This window comes from Cebus imitator, unplaced genomic scaffold (genome assembly GCF_001604975.1).
Source record: "Cebus imitator isolate Cc_AM_T3 unplaced genomic scaffold, Cebus_imitator-1.0 Scaffold200, whole genome shotgun sequence".
Classification (NCBI taxonomy): Eukaryota; Metazoa; Chordata; class Mammalia; order Primates; family Cebidae; genus Cebus; species Cebus imitator.
In genome coordinates this window covers 3094440-3111993 of record NW_016107515.1, presented here as the reverse complement: position 1 = coordinate 3111993, position 17554 = coordinate 3094440, and the positions used below count along the sequence as shown (strand labels likewise).

Genomic DNA, 17554 nt, shown 5'->3' with positions numbered 1-17554 from the left:
TAGAGCTCTTAGCACAGGGTATGTGAATTATGATAATTGATACTTCCATCATTGTTATTAATAATAGGTAAATAGATAAACACACTCAGAGTTGAGTGTTTTAATTAATTATTAAGTGTGCTCACAGCTTGGATTGAACAGAATTACAGAGATGATCTTATGGACACAACTGCACTGTGATTTAATACCTAGATTCTGCAGGCAGTGTGACTTCATGTAAATCCTGATTTTTACATGTACTGGCTGGGATATTGGGAAAGTCACCTAAACTCACATCTCTAAAGTGGAAACCACATCAAACTCAGAGATATGTGAGCATTAGAAAACAAAAGCAAAAGACGAAAAAAATCCATGCAAAGCCTCTAGCATGGAGCCTGGCACACAGTTGAAAACCGTGGTTGAGATTGTTCTTCCTCCCATACAGCTAGTAAGCATCACGGAAGAGACACAGGAAGTGCTAGGCTGAGATTTGACCATGAACTTTGTTTTCAACAACTCAAGTTCATTGTTGAGAGTAACCGAGTTGACTGTATGTTCATCCTAACCCACTTTACTATATGAGTGCGTAGGCTTTAAGTACAATTATCGTTTAAAAAGAAAATAAGAAAAATGCCTTACTTTTCTCAACCCAAACATGGGCAACCAAAGTTAAGAGATATTCTTATTTCTAGTGTGTGGCTGTGAAAGACTAGAGAAAGGGAGGAACTTTGATTTACCTGCTACTAAACCCCGTCATCAGCACAGGGGCAGATCAATTCCTGGTCATTAGACTGGCCTTTGAGGCTGGAGACAAGTTTAAGCTGACAACCAAAATAATGACTGTTCCTGGAAGGACTGATAGCTTTGTTGCTGCTGAGAATGTGTAAAAGCCCTCACTTTGGTATTGTATTCAAGATTCTGAGATGTTTACATATGATATGACAGCCACTCAATGCATTTCCATCTGGGGAATCAGATAACTAATCTTTCAAGAGAGAGTACAAAATACGATGTTGTTTCAAAGACATATTGGTGAATAACAGACTAACAAAACCAAAGAAATCTCACTTTGTAACAGCCTGATGGGGTGGCAGATTTTATGGGGTTTGCATTTCTGTTTTTGTAAGGTGCTGCCTGCCTCAAAACTGGCTGCTAACTGATCCCTGTCCTCTGTCTTCCCTGTTGTCTGGCTCTTGACTTTAGAAGAATGAAACAGTCCAGTGGGGTCTGAAGCCACCTCAGCTAATAACCCTGTGAAAAAGGTTACATTACTGCTGTTTCACCAGGGAGGAGACTGAACTGAAATGTCAGGGGTGATATTAACATGCTCCAAAACCTCACAGCTGGAGAGTAACAAAGCCAGAAATCACACCCATCTGTGTGTGTGTGTGTGTGTGTGTGTGTGTGTGTGTCCAAATCCTGTGATCGCAGTGCTAGCATACACTGCCTCTGTGTTCAACAGTCATGAAAGTATTTTAATGAACACCTGGTCTTGCAGTGCCTGATGTAACAAATGCTGCAGATACTCCACCCACCAACTCTTAGACCACCCAAAATTCACCCATCCTCCGGTAGCTTTGGTGGACGTTTCCCATGCACCCTGAGGCTTTCCTTCTTCTTTCTTTCCCTGGGCTTTCTCTGGCTACAGAGTGCTCAGCTCACCTGCAGGACAGGCCAGAAGTACCAGAGACTTTCGGCCCATTGGAGCACCTTTCAGCCAGTGAGGGGCTGCAGCTAAGGGATAAAAAGCCTAGCCTTTTTGGTCCCTGAGAGGAGACGCTTCTTATATGCATATGTGTTCTGTAAAGTCCAGGTGTAAGATATAAGAGAAAGACATAGTCAAGGACGTTACCAAAGTTGTTTCTTTTTTATCCTTCACTCTGAGCAATAGGAAGAATAGAATTGTTCTTAACTTAGATGGGAAGACTACAGGAAGAAGTATTTCTGGGTGAGTGTGGGGAGGGCAGGTATCAGGAGTTTACTTTTTGACATGGAAGTTTGAGATGCCTGTAAGTTTTTCAAGTATGGGTATAGATTAGAGAGCGGAGTACAAGCTGGTGTTTAGAAGAGAGGTCAGGGATGGAGATACAAATTTAAGAGTTAAAGGCAGGTGAACTGGGTAGAATGTGAGCTCATAGATGGAGCCTGTGATTTCCAGGAGAGTAGAATCTACTCAAGGAGAGAGATGTTACTGAGTCATACAAGTAAATCATCCTAGACCATAATGAACGTTAGAAAAGAGAGTTACAATGAAGATCCCTGGGGGACACATAGTACAGAAGACGCTGTCCTGCAGAAGCTCACAGTCTGAAAGAGGAGATGCAGCTGCACACTGACAGCTAGATTTAAAGTGTGCTCATAGGATTGGTGCCAGAAATAATCTCAGAGAATGGGGTAGTCACAATCATTTAAGGCGGGATGATGGACAACTCGATGAAGAAAGCTCTTGATCTGGACCATGAAGGATAATCACCATGAAGAATCTTGACTTTCAGAGATGAGAAGTCGAGGGACATTCTACACAAAGAAAGAATGCAGCCAGGGATTTGGGAAATACCAGAAGCACAGGGTAATTGCAAGAAGTAAGCCTAGAAAAGAAGGTTGGGGTCCCATTATGGGGGGAGGGACTGTCCAGAGAAAGAGCTTGGAGTTACCCTATGGGCAGTGGAGAGCCATTAAATCAGTGATTGATATGATGGAGCTGTCCTATAGGGAAAGGTGCTTTCCAGGATGAAAGAGCAAGAGACAGGAGGCCTCAAGAACAGTCAGAAGGGCTTGGCAAGGAGGAGGGAGAAAACAACATGGACAGGAAGACCCTTAAGGAGAAATGCAAATTGACAGCAAGTATCAAAATGTTAAAAGTGCATGGCATTTGACCAGCATTTTTTTTTTTTTTTTGAGACAGAGTCTCACTGTATTGCCCAGGCTGGAGTGCACTGTCACGATCTCAGATCACTGCAACCTCCGCCTCCCTGTCAAGGGATTCTCAAGTAGCTTAGATTATAGGTGTGTGCCACCACACCCAGTGAATTTTTCTATTTTTAGTAGAGACAGGGTTTCACCATGTTGGTCAGGCTGGTCTCGAACTCCAGACCTCAGGTGATCTGCCTGCCTTGGCCTCCCAAAGTGCTGGGATTACAGATGTGAGCCCCCGCACCTGGCTCATTTGAATAGTCTTATTACTTGGAGGAGAACACTGGAAAAGGAGTATATACAGGATGTATATGATATACACAGAAGAGTAATCACTGGAGCATTGTTTATTACAGAAAAAAAAGAAAAAACAAAAAGACCGATCAATAAGAAATAGGTTAAACTAACTGTGATACAGTAAAATGCTCTTCCCTGATTAAAAAGGATGGTATATATCTACGTTCAATGGCATGAAGAAAGCACACAATTTATTGCCGAGTAAAAAAGACAAGCTGTGAAACAGCATTTGTTGTTTAGACTCATTTATCAAAATGATATCCTTAAAATATCATTTGTATATTCACATCCAGGGAGACCTTTGAAAATAATGTTCATCAACATGTAGATGACAGTTTTCGATAGATGATAGGATGTGGTGGCATGTTGTTTATTTGTTTTGGGATGGGGGGCGATTTCTCTTTAGATCTTTTCTGGATGGCATGAATCCTCTGCCATAAGTTTGTAATGCCTGAAACATAAAACAATGCAAATTTTCAAAAAGAATTTAAACAGTTATTGAATTCTTGCAAGGCAAACAGCCCCAGGTCTAGAGTGTGAACAGTTGTTAATCTGCATTAGTTGACCTCTCTAAATCAGTGATTTGACCTTTGAGACTCTCCCCGCAGAGGGTAAGGGAATTTCAGCCTGGCACAGGGAGAAAGGAACCTGAGGGGTCATGCTCAGATGGTCTGGTAATTTTCTGCCCTCTTCCAGGGTCTTCCTGAGAGCTATCAACAAGTTTGCAGAAACCATGAACCAGAAGTTCCTGGAGCACACGAACTTTGAGTTCCAAGTGAGTATGAAGCCCCAGAGCTACCCTTGGAGCTGCCCAGGGCATCTCTGACATGTTGGGCTGATTGCTCCATCAGACACATCCCAAGGCCCACAGAAGCTGTCCCAGTGTCTCCAGGGATTCCCATGGTGGGGTGTGGCTGGGGAGAAAATTCTCAGGCTTTCAACCAGGGCCTTGATTAAATAGTCGTCAATTCACCATCATATGCAAATGTGACTGTATAATGGATCTTATGCTAACAAGGAGACTTGCATTCATTCACTGTCAGAGTCAGTCCCACCTTTTAAAAATGTATCACCTTTTTTTACTTTTCTATTCCCTGAAGCCAAAAGAACAGCCAGTCATAGACTCTGAAAAATGATTTGCAATCAAGTTCCCCAGTACAACTTTGTGGCTCCTGATTCCTTTGAAAGTCATTTTTAGTGCTCAGCTAAGACCTGGGATCTCTAAAAGATTCAGGGTCCTAAAAGTATGTGCATGAGGCAAACAGAATGACACACCTGCCCCAGGTCCAGGCCCAAGAAGAACAAACTCTGTGGGAAAGTCCGGATTGCTGCTTCTGCCTGGAGATGTGAGAGGGAAGCCCCCACTAACCGCCCCCCCCCACTCCCGCACCACCACGCTCAAAAGTATCGTCTCCAGGGAAGTCTCTGACTCCCGGCATCTCTTGCAGCGGGGGCTTAGGGAGAAGAAGACACTGAGCTCATCAACTGGGATGATGGTGATTTCTCCCTGCTCATCTAAGTTGTTCCGTTCCTGTCTGGGCCGAGGCCTGTGAGCAACTTCAGGCAAGGCCTGGACTGTATCCATGCCTCAAATTAGTCATCTGTAAAATGTGACAACTACCCTTTCTACTTCATAGTTTTTTCCAGAACTGGAATGTGACAAGGGGGCTTGCTGGCAGAATCCACTTGTAAGGTCCTATGAGTTTCTGTTCAAATACTTCCTCCTTCAGGAGGCCTCCCTTGCCTGATTCCTCTCTGAGGATCACCCCCACTGACCCCGAGGTCATTATGCATCACCACGTGGCTTCCTGGAGTCTCTTCATAGCACTAAATGTCATTAGAAATCATCATTCTTGACTACGTGCATATTTTCTCTCTTTTTGCCCGTAGAACGTAGCCTTGTGAGTATAAAGACCTTGAACACACAGCAACTCGATGCTCTGTGCCTGGCACATAGTAGGTATCCTTGGGGAAGTGATGTCTATGCTGAGGCCTGTGAGATTCATCCTGCTGAGAGCATCAGCCTATGAGTGTTTGTTGAGAGGATGAACAGTCTCTTTGAACAAGATTCTCTTGAACTACCTTGCATTCACATCAGGCAACTGACTGATAATGAGAATGATGATAAAATGAGTAGCTGCTGTTTTCTGATGGTTAATACATGCCAGATCTCACAGGAAGCACCTTAAGGCACTATCTTTCCCTGTCTTTACAACCACCCTATCAGTTAGCCCCTACTACTAATATTTTTCTGCTCTAAGGAGGCAGTGAGACTCAGATAATGAGATAGCCTGGTGTCATGGAGCACGTTGATGCAAAGTTGGGACTAGAACTCAGTGGTGGCTGACACCAAGGCCCACACAGATGACAACAGCCACGTGCCAGATATAGACTTTCACCCCTGCAGTGGGTTGACTGCCCAGCTGGGTTCTGGATGAGACTTTCCCCTGGCATTATAAATCTTTGACATGGGAACAAAGCATATGTCTTTAGCTGGTTTGAATCAGGAAAGGTGTTTGATTCCCTTTCAAATGTGGCCGAGATGCCTGCAGGCTCTGGTCATGGGTATGTTCAGAGAGGTTTTTGCTTTTTGGGAGGGACAACTTGGAGCACCATACCCAGGAGCCAGAGGTGACAGAGTGTGGTCCATACAACTGCAAGCTTGTTTGTTTAACTCTTTCTGTGGGTGTCAGCAATTGCAGCCTCAAACTTGCTTTCCTGACTTCATTCTTTTCCATGCTCTTAGATGGATATTTTCTAAGAGAAGTTCAACTTCAGTCCTTCATGCAGTTTCTTTAGGTTTATATCCTGTTTTCCTGAAAGAAAATCTGTATTTGAGAGATGCTCAGAGATTGAGGGTTTTATACATGAGAAGTACGGGCTTGCAAGCTTAGTGACTTTAGACAATTACTTCATCTCTGTGTGCCTCAGTTTCCTCAACATTAAATCAGGATACTAATAGCAGCTATGTCTTTGGATTGTTGTGAGGATTAAGTGAATTAATTCACGTAATGCATTTAGAACAGTGCTGGGAACAAAGTAGCCATTTAATAAGTGTTAGCTCATTATAACAATAATAATCTTACTATTTGGATAATTGTGATGATGATCATGACCCTAAATGTGTCAGGGCTGGGGATGCATGTCAGTCTTTGACAAACAGGACAGAAGGGAGGCCTCTTTCTGGTCACCACAACATTGCCTGGGGCTGTCACACCCACAAGATTCTGTAAAACAGGAAGGTGGCCAACATCACAAAATAAAGTAAGTCTCTTTTCCTGATGAGGCTTCCATAGGTATTTACTGAAAAGTACCCCAAAACAGGACCATTTTCCAACCTTATCTTTGTTCTCCTACCTTTTCCTCCCCCTGTGTGAGAATGGATTTGTTCTCTGTACCCTGCCTGGAACATGCCTTGTCTCCTTCTTACGGTCTCATTAATTATGCATTTAATATCAGCAGGAACAGCATCCATCACTGACTGCTGACTGTCTTGGCAGCCACTGACCAGAGGAGGGGCAGGTGCAATGAGATTATCCCTAATATCTTTCCCAGAACTGTGGTTTTGTGATTCAAAGGGCAGAAAGTAAGAAGCTTGGTGAGTGCCCCTCTGTAGGTGACAAGAACTGGGAATTATAAAAATGGTGTTTTCTGCTTGGGGCTAAGATTACTTGCATTCCAGGCCCTATTCAGGATGCTGGTCCTTGGTGTTTGCATCAGTTTGTGTGGTCAGGGAAGACCAAGAGAGGATTTTCAATTCAAATCAGCAAGCATTTTTGTTTAAGAGCAATTCTCATGGGCCCAGACTATTGCAACATGTTTTAAGGAACTCAGAAGCAAAAAACACTGCTCTATCCTCAAGGATCTTGGAATCTTGATAGAAGACTATATAAATATATCTTCTAGCATCCAGGCTTTTGAAGAACATGACTAACTTTATTGGGCATCTACTTAGAAAATGTTGATTCTCATCGTAATCTTGTTAGATTAGGATATACCCATTTGGTGGATAAACTGAGCTTCAGAGAATTGATTGGCTTTTCTGTTAAAGGTCTTCTAACCAATAAATGGAGCTGCTGGGATTCAACCCTAGGCCTGTCTGCAAAGCCCATCCTCTTTTCACTCTTCTGCTCTGTCTCTTAGGAACAGGGTGCCTTTGGGTTCCAGGAGACAGCTCTATTTAGATCCAGAAGCACCGTCTGCTCTTGCTGGTTCTTACTGGTACTGGGATAGAAAGCTCTGAGATGATTGGCTGGAAGATGAGACTCTCCATGCTGAAATCTCTGATTGGCCCTGGAATCAGAGATTATACCTGGGCTCCGGAAAGACTCTGTTTTCAGCAGCTCTGTGTTTGGTATTGAGATCATTCTCTCGACTTGGGGATGTTCTAATCAGCTTTGGGTAGGGCCATTTCTGCCTAGGCTTTGAGGCATTTTTGGATTATCAGCCTATCCTGGGAGCTAATTTGGATATCCTGTGAAATGAAAAACTTCTAGAATATTTCTAGCCATTAGTAGAGAAATGAGGGCCACCTTGGTCTTTATAATGGGAAATGTAACCAGTGATGCCAAAAACAGATGAGGGAGACACACACAGAGGGAGTACTTGTCAAAGCCTTGCAACCACCCATAGCAACAGTACAGGGAGACTCATGGTGTGATGGTTCACCAGGCAAAAATGTGGGCACATGCCTGGGTACAGTTTCCCCAGCCCTGCCTACTTTAGCGTTTAGGCCCCAGGCATCCTCTAGTCTGATATTCCTCACCTGAGTCCACACCTAGGCCCTTCCACTCCCAGAACCAGGGGCAACCCCAAAGTGGTCATGACAGCTATGTCTCTGCCCCTCAGAGGGGGGCAGGCTGACTGCATTTCAGCACCACTGCATTCTGGGTTGTTTGTTTTATTTTTTAATTGAAATTCAGGATAAATAATGATTTGAGGTCACTGAGAAAGAATCCTGATTCTGATTACAAAGTATTGATCTCTCTGCTATAAAGACTATAGTCCTTACAAACATCAGATGGACCAGTGAAAACCTTAAACAAAGCTGAAAGGACCCTGAGAAAGAAGAGAGTGATTTCAGCAGAAGAGCAGAGTGGTGAAGAATGCAAGTCCTGGAGTCAGATAAACTGGATTCAGATGCCACCTTCATCATATACCTCTGTGATATTGGGCAAGATATTGAACCTTTGTGGGCCTCAGTTTCCTGATCTGAAAATGGGGAGAATCATTATACAAATCTCATGGTTGTTTAGGGGGATTTAACCAGAATGCATGTAGTGTGCTTGGCTCATTAATGAACTCATTCAAACAGTATTTCCCAAGCACATGCTGACTCAGACATGATGCACGAAACTGTATATACAATAGTGAATTTAAAAATAAGGTTCTTGCTTGCTTGATGCTGATATCCAGTACAGGAGACAGAATATAAATTAATTTTGTTTAAAATAGACTTAGATGCTGTGAACAGGGTATAATATGGGTGAAGAATGGGCAAATCTACTTTGGCTTGGATGAGTGAGTAAGTCTTTTGCAAGACTAAGATTTTACTAGGCAGTGATTTCCTCATTTAGTCCTTACAACTATGCCCTTTAGATACTATTGTCCTCATTTTCTAGATGAAGTTACTGAGAGTCAGAAAGATAGGGTAACTTGTTTATGGTAATGGAGCTGGTAATTGAATTGAAACTCTGGAAGGCAACCTGACAGTATCTATAAAAACAAAGAAAAAAAATAAAATAACGAAACCTACATAGATCCTGTATCTTAGAAATTCCAGTTCTAGGAATGTATACTACTAATGCAGTTTCCCATGCATAAAGATGTTTAAATAAGGGTGTTGATTACAGCACTGTTGCTAGCAAAAAAAAAAAAAAAAAAAAAAAATTGGAATCAAGCTAAATGTCTATAAATAGGGAATTTGGTTAAAATTAAAGTACATCCTCATAGCAGAATACAATGTAGCAATAAAAGAGAATGAAGCAGATCTGTATGTGCTAATATAGAAACATTTGCAAGATATATTGGTAAAGAAAAAAGCCAAGTGCAGCAGACTTTTAAAAAAGATGTCTATACATACATTTGTTTATGCATAAAAAAATTCTGAAAGGCTATCCAAGGAATTGTTAGCATTTTCTTCTGGTGAATTAGGCTTGGATTCAAGGTAGGGGATGGAAAATAACTTTCTCCTAGTAAATTTTTTCTTTCATTTTTTTAACTATGTGTGTGTGTTGCTTTTATAATTTTTTGAGAGCTAATTAAAAGTAACTAAATTCTCAGAATACCCACTAGCAGTATGACTTTGGTAGTCTTTTACCTTATCTGGACTTTACCTCTGTGCAATACAGTAGTCAGAACAGATGACAAATTTATTCCAGTTCTAACCCTCTATTGTTCTATAATTTCAAAATATTAAATTCCCAATCTGAAATCACCTCATCTCTTCCCCAGGGCAAAGAGACCTGTCGTTTTGCTAAAGAGATACTGTGGCTTCCCCTAATCAGCTGAGCTAGGCACTTAGTAGAAATATCACCAGGCAGTTTGTAATAGGGCAGAAAGAAAAATCTAGGACCCTTTGAAGAATTTCTCTGACAATACAGCAATCGATAAATAAATATTTCCTGGAGCCCAGCTGTATTCAAGTCATTGTGCTGAGCATGGCATTAGAGACACAAATAAATGGAAGACACAGTCTTGTTACTTGCGGAGCTTACAAGTGGAGAAGACAGGGCATACAAATACTCCACAACTAATGCTACTGTCAACACCACCATTCCATTTACTGAGCACTTAGTGCCAAGCCTGTAATAGATGCCTCATGCTCATATCACATGATCCTGTAATTCCAACAGTCCATTATGGTAGGTACCATTATTTTGGGTATTTTACAAGTGAGGAAAATGAGGCTCAGAAAGTTCAAGTAACTAGCCAAAGGGAACCCATCTAATAAGCAATAGAACTGGTTTTCACACCCTGGTCTGCAAGGCACTGACACATGTGCTCTTGACCATCAGGCAATGCTGTCATGAGAAATGAATAGAGCACAAGGCCAAGTACAGAATAGTGGACTGACATCCCTGATTTGTGGATGGAGTTGCACACAATAAGTGCTCCTCAAATCAGGAAGTGATCAGGCAGACCCAAGGTGCCCTGCAATCTAGACAGGCTTCCTGAAGGAAGCAGGTCTTGAACTCAGCTTGGATGTAAGAATAGGAGACAGTCACTGCAGGTATGAGAACCACTGTGAGCGAAGCCATGGAGACCAAAATGCTCCTGTGATCTCTGTGGAGTCAGAGCAGACCAGCCCAACTAGGTGGGCAGTTTGTTGAAGGAGACAACACTGGAGGCCATGGAAATTGTATGAGACTTTAAAAGCCAGGTGAGTGCATTTGGATCTCATTCTTTGGGCACAAGAGTGAAGAAAGGCTGGGGGCAGAGGCATTCTAAGTATTCAGCGATATGTAGTTGTGACCACTGCTCAACTCTCAGGGTACTGCACAGAGCCACTCACTGTGACAACCTCCTCTGAGTTCCAGAAGTCATTCCATAGAGCCCCATGGGCAGAACTGGGCAGGGGCCATGGGTGAGGTACTTGGATACCATTTGTAATTCACTAAGAAGAGGCACAGCTGTGGCCTCCTGGTTCATAAAGGTCTTCCAGAACAGAAGCCAAAACCAAAACAAAACCAGGTCCACTCCCATGAGAATTGAAAACATATGTCCACACAGAAATTTGTATAAAAATGTTCGTAGCAGCATAGCGTCAATGCTGTGACTCATAATATTCAAAGACTGGCAAAAACCCAAATGACCATCAGTGGATGAATGGATAAACAAAATGTCTATATTCATATGATAGAATATTATTCAACAAAAAAATGAAGTACTGATCCACACCACAACATGGATGAACCTTGAAAGCATTACGCTAAGTATAAAAAGTCATGCATGAAAGGTCACCTATTGTATGATGTCACTTATATGAGCTGTCCGAATAGGCAAATCCACAGAGAAAGACAGTACATTAGTATTAACAGTTTCCAGGAAGTTTGTAGCAGGGCAGAAAGAAAAATCTGGGACCTTTTGAAGAATTTCTGTGACAATACAGCAATCGACAAATATTTTCTGAAGCCCAACTGTATTCAAGTCATTGTGCTGAGCATGGCATTAGGGACACAAATAAATAGAAGACAGGATTTTGGTACTTGTGGAGCTTACAACTGGAGAAGACAGGGCATGCAAATACTTCACAACCAGTGCTACCATCAACACCATTGCATTTACTGAGTGCTTGGTGTATGCCAAACCTGGGGTGGATGCGTCACACTTGCATAGTTTCCAGGGACCAGGTAGGAGAAGGTGTTGGTGTGTTGTTGGGGAGAAGGGGGACTGACTGTTATGGGTAGAGGGTTTCTTTGTTTTTTTGTTTGTTTGTTTGTTTGTTTTTTTGAGATGGAGTTTCACTCTTGTTGCCCAGGCTGGAGTGCAATGGTGTGATCTTGGCTCACTGCAACCTCTGCCTCCCAGGTTCAAGCGATTCTCCTGCCTCGGCCTCTTGAGTAGCTAGGACTACAGGCATGTGCCACCATCCTTGGCTATTTTTTGTATTTTTAGTAGAGATGGGTTTCTTCATGTTGATCAGAGTGGTCTCGAACTACAGACCTCAAGTGATCCACCTGCCTCAGCTTCCCAAAGTGCTGGGATTACAGGTGTGAGCCACCACGCCTGGTTGGTTAGAGGGTTTCTTTTGGAATGATGAAAATGGTTGAACCACCTTGTGAATATACTAAAAACTAAATCATACACTTCAAAAAGTGAAATTTAAGGTATATAAATTATGTCTCAGTTTTTTTTTTTTTAAATCAGGAAAGTGATGACAGTGAAAACACTTTTTTGAAGAAATCATTCCGGGTGGACTAAAGACTGGCAAGAGGCTCAACCATATTTGACATGTCTTATGTGTTAGGGAGCATTTCTGAAATCATTCTCACAAGTAATTGTAAATTGACTTGTTTTGTTGGATATCTATTTCCTATTGTACCTTGATTGCTCTTTTCCTGTCCCCTAAAATAAGAGATTTCTGACGTTCATGGAAACACTCATTTCCATGTCCTGTGGCCATGGTTTTCTGTTTCCCCAGCTTGTTTCAAAGTCTCATCTGAAATGTGAGAAGGTATGAGCTCTGGACATAAGCAGACCAAAGCTGCACATTTTCAAAGCAAGGCCCTGGAGAAGCTGCTAAGTCACTTGGGTGCCGGGAGGAAAGGCAGTCTGAGGGGATGTGGACAGGAGACCCAAGCTTAGATATAGCAACCTTAGATAAGCAGGGTTGCTACGGAAACAAGGGGATTTGATTCCAAGTGTTACAGGAACCTTTGGAGGACTTTGAGGAAGGCAGTGGCATGATCTGATATTTTTGTTTGTTTGTTTATTTGTTTTTTGAGACGGAATCTCCCTCTGTCAACCAGGCTGGAGTGCAGTGGTGCCATCTTGGTTCACTGCAACCTCCGCCTCCTGGGTTCAAGCGATTTTCCTGCTCAGCCTCCTGACTAGCAGGGGTTACAGATGCATGCCACTATGCCCGGCTGGTTTTTGTATTTTTAGTCGAGACAGGGTTTCACCATGTTGGTCAGGCTGGCCTCGAATGATCTGATGTGTTTAAAACGTTCTTCTGGTCTTTGCATGGAGAGCTGACTTTAAGGGGACCATGAGCCAAGAGACCACTTCACTGCACCCCAGGAGCAGTTTGGTTTTTTGGGACCTGGGTGATAAAGATCCAAGTAAAGAAAAAAGCATTCACTCAACAAAATGTAAGCTGCATGAGACCAGGCATCACTGTCTGTGTAACCGCTGCTCTCTCACCACATTGTGGCAATGCCTGGGCACTAAGCAGATGTTCCAGAAATATTTGTTAAATACATCCCCAGCTGAAGACTAACCGTGGTGTGTTAAAAGAGCCTCAAATGTCAGTCGGAAGGTCTGGATGCAGATCTTAGCTCTGACGTGTGTATAACAAGCTAAGAGACTTCGGCAAAAATACTTAACCTCTCTAAGCTTCAGTCTCCTCATCCATAAGAGAGGAATAAGAAGAGCTGTCAAGTGTTAAGAGATGAAAAGAGGGTGCATAGAAAGTGCCTGGCCCATGGTAAAATTAGAGTGCTTGTTTTGCTTCTTTCGAAGACTGGAACCACAAATCCATTTGAGTCATACTCTGGGCAGCAATGATAATGTTATTTTATCAGTGGAAGAGTTGCCTTTTTTATAGCCTTGGCCATCTGCAAACACCAATGAACATCTGCGAGTTAAGGATGAAGGTCTCCAGGCTGGATGATTTATCTGGCTAATGTTACCCATCCTCTTGCTATATACACTGTTGAGAGGGCCTTAAAGTGGGTGGGCTTTGTGCCGCAAGGCTGTCTCCCACCTACTCTTTGCGGGACCTTGGCATCGTGCAACAATTTCCCTTGAGCACCAAGACCCTAGGCTGTATCACTGGCTTTGGCACCGAAGGAACCACTGAAATAAAAGCACAACAGCAAAGGCTAGCAGCATTTCTGAGCTGTTACTGTGATTCATGCCTTTAAACACATCATTTTGTGTCATCTTTATTACAGCTTTCTGCAGTGGGTACCAGATTACCTTAGTTTTGCAGAAGGTTCACCAAGGCGTTGCAAGGAATGCATGGATTGTAGACCCATGGTTTGAATCTACAATCTCTCTGGGTCTGTAGCCTGTATCTAGATTGTCATCAGTGTGGCTAATCTTTTGAGCAGTCACCATGTGCTGACTCCTTTACGTGCTCCATTTTGCTGCAAGCTGGTGGAATGAGTTCTAGAAGGTCTCTCCTGCCATTGAGACCTACTAGCCTCACATATAGCACCAACAGATCAGATACAGGCAAAAATTCTGAGAAGCCTGCATCTCAGCTGGGCCAACAGGGGTTCTAACTGAAATGCGCATCAGAATCACCTGAGTGCTTTTTAACCTGCAGCTTTCTAGGTCCCACCCCCAGAGGTTCTGATTCAGTAAGTCTGGGCGGGGGCCAGAGAATTTGTAGCTCTAACAAGTTCCCAGGTGCTGCTTCTGATGATCTGGGAACCACACTTTGAGACCATCAAACTAAGGGGAAAGAAAACAGGAAATATTTTAAGACAGAATGGATTGCAGGTTGGTTCTCCAAGCTGTCAGGTGAATTAGGTAGGACTTCCAGAGAGGCTGTGAATCCCTGAATTATCTTACCCTTTATCATCCTCTAATTCCGGGGCAGGAAACAGCTCACCAGCTGGGGCAAGTTACATGTCTTTCAAAAAACAAAACAAAGCACAAAAAGGACAAAAATAAAAGTAAAATTATCCTTCCAAATTCTGTTGTCTGAGAGTGGACATGGTGGTTAGGTTAGCGCCTAGAGAAATCCATCCATCGTCTTCACTTTGGCCAGGATGTTAATTTCAGAGTCAGTGCCAGTTAGAAAATTGCAGTGGGCACAATTAAACTGGTTCTGCCTCTATCTTCTGCCATCTTCATAAATTATTCACGCCACCCAGCACTTATGCCTTCCCGTTTCAGATCCTCTCCATAACTGTTCTCTACTCTTTCATTTACAGCTGTGGAACAACTATTTTCATCTGGCAGTGGCTTTTATCACCCAGGATTCTCTGCAGCTGGAGCAGTTCTCGCACGCCAAGTACAACAAAATCCTGAATAAGTAGGTTGCATTTTTGGATTTCCTGAAGAGGGGGAGGTCCATGGGATCCTCTGAGATGGTGGCTGAAGCAGAGGCCTTTGTTCCTCCTAGGTACGGGGACATGAGACGTCTCATTGGCTTCTCCATCCGTGATATGTGGTACAAGCTTGGTGAGTAGGCACACACATTTGGATACCCACATCTGCACGCAGCAAACTCCTTCTCAAAGACCATTTGTTAGAGGGCCATAGGGGTTTTAGCAGTGGGAGCATGAAATAACAGTTCATTACTGTGTGTACCCCAGTTCTTAATAAGTGCCTGATTATACACTGAATGAAGGGGTGGTGGGTCCCCATACCCATACCTACCACCCAACCTGCAAGCAGTTGGGAATATCAAGCTTCTGCTTGATGCCCCCAATGGGTTACAGATTCAAATGCGAATTTATAAGAGGCATCAGGACTGTTATAGGAACTAACATGCTCACACATCACACGAATGTGTGCTGCTGATTGGAGGGTCATTCTGTATCCTGCATAGCATGGTCCACAAAACAGCCTCCAACCTCCTGGGGAGAGTTGGTTCTCTGAAAGCTGAGAGGGTCTTTTGAGCGGAAAAGTGACCCCAGAAGTTGTCTTTGCCTCGGGGAGCTGCCGGAATCCTGTATGATTACCTGAGTGATACCTGCGGAGGGAAGGATGGAACCAAGGAGACATTTATTGAGAGTCTGAGTCAGGCCTGTGCTAAGAAGATTTTATTTAATCTTCTCTTCCTGCAAGATTGAATTGTTCCCTCATCCTTCTATTGATCAGGAAACTCAGAAAGGGAAGTAACTTGCTTGAAATCAAACAGCTGGAAGCCTCCGAGTGTGATTTTGATTCCACAAGGACAGAGGCCATAAACCTTGCTCCTAGCCTGAATCCTCATTCATAAATATTTGCTGCAAAGATGGATGGATGAATGGATGGATAGACAGTAATGAATTTTTTATTTTTCTGCTCCCTCCTTGATGCTCTGATGCCAAATTGTTCTGCCCTGGGTGTGGCTGCTGAATTTCCTATAAATACTAACTGTGCCCATCTCTTGGATTTAATTTTTGTTCCCTCTCCAGAGGGAAGCTTCTTGCTTCCCTAGACCTCTTATTGTCTGCCAGTTCCCATGAGTTTTTTAGGCAGCAGTTGCATGCCGTTTCCAGCAAGTTCTATCCACTGTGGGGGAAGCATAGCACAGTGGATAGACGATCAGTCTGGGTTCTGTGGTTGCTGGTAGCATCAGACTTAAGCTAAGAGCAGTACATGCTAGATAACAAGGTGGCTACAGGTTGGCTCCCAAAGCCTAAGGCAAAGCCAAGGACCCAAGCCCAGAGCAGACTGCCACATCTTTGCTTTGGGCCTTGCTCTGACATTTACATGCTACAAGGCCTAAAACAAGGGGACTTAGCATTACCAGGCCTAAGTTGGGGAAATAAGCACCCTCACAGAGTGTTTATGAGGGTCATAAGAGCACCAGCTGGGGTAACTGGAGCTATGGAGGCCACCACACCCACATCAGAGTTTTTCTCATTATTGTCGTCCTTGCTGCATCGGGTTGGAACCTAATTTTTCTGTTCTTCCTGGCCTCTACTCTCTAAGATGCCAGTAGCATCCTCCCTAGTTGTGACAATCGAAAAAGTCTCCAGACACTGCCAAATGTCCCCTGGGTACCATCTCTGCCCTGTTTTTCTAGAAAGGCATGTCTTACTCAGTCTATCTTTTGTTTCTCCACTGTGAGTAAGGACTGGGATATAGGAAATAATTGATGTTTTATTTACCATTGCTTTGCAATGGGAGGGGAATGGGGAAACATCATGCAAGCATAGGCCCAGACGGCAGCCGTACCTGGCCTCAGGGTCAGGAACAGGAGAAGGAGTAACGGCCTGCAGCAAAGTGAAGATGGCATGCCCATGCAGAGAAAACAAGACGGTGGCTGTCGCTGTTCCTCTCTAGTTAATTCCTGTGCTACTGAAGTGCAATCCCAATGTTGTCATACTTTTCAGTTTTTCAAAAGAAGCCAGGAGACTGGGTTTTTCAATGTATTTTTCAATTTATGAATACTAATGATAACTAATTGAAAGTTTTCAAAACATCAGATGTGCCCAACACAGGATGGACCTAGATTCAGTTCACTTCCTAGTTTACATTCTTTGCTCTACAACAGCAGAGGCTGGATAATGCTGTGGTGGGCTTCCTTTCCCAGCTCTACACCCCAGGCGTTGCCAGAATCGCAAAACAGGGATCTGGGCTTTGTTTGTTTCAGGTCCTTCCACATGGCCTGCTCTTTTCTGAATGTCCTTCATTGCCATTGTTTTGCACACAGAAGATTTTATTTAGATATAGATTATGTTTTGGCAGGCATTCCTGCGCTCCCAAGTATGCTGATGAATGAAAAGTTGTTACCAAATATTCCACCTGCTTAGAATCACAGAACATTGGAGCTGGAAGGGCTCTTCAGAGATCATATTGTCCAGCATTTTTCAAACATTTATTTTTAACTGAGGACCAATAAAAAAATTATCATGCTTAATAAGTAAATTGGATGAAAGCAGGGCTATTGTAATTGAAGTGACATGGGAGACCGAGAGCCCATTATAACAGGTTGCTCTTGAACTTCCCTTGTAGAGGGCTTTCTAGGGGGGAGTCC

At 43.2% G+C, this 17554-nt stretch overlaps 1 protein-coding gene across 3 annotated transcripts in view; it reads left to right on the top strand.

Moving 5' to 3' along the window:
- Nucleotides 1-17554, top strand: part of DOCK2 (dedicator of cytokinesis 2) — a 445079-nt gene that overhangs the window by 356173 nt on the left and 71352 nt on the right. For all 3 annotated transcript variants that reach the window (XM_017547721.2, XM_037745432.1, XM_017547720.2), the window contains 3 exons: nucleotides 3886-3964; nucleotides 14796-14896; nucleotides 14987-15045. In XM_017547721.2, the coding sequence (XP_017403210.1) occupies nucleotides 3886-3964; nucleotides 14796-14896; nucleotides 14987-15045 (239 nt within the window). The remainder of the gene's footprint in view (nucleotides 1-3885; nucleotides 3965-14795; nucleotides 14897-14986; nucleotides 15046-17554) is intronic.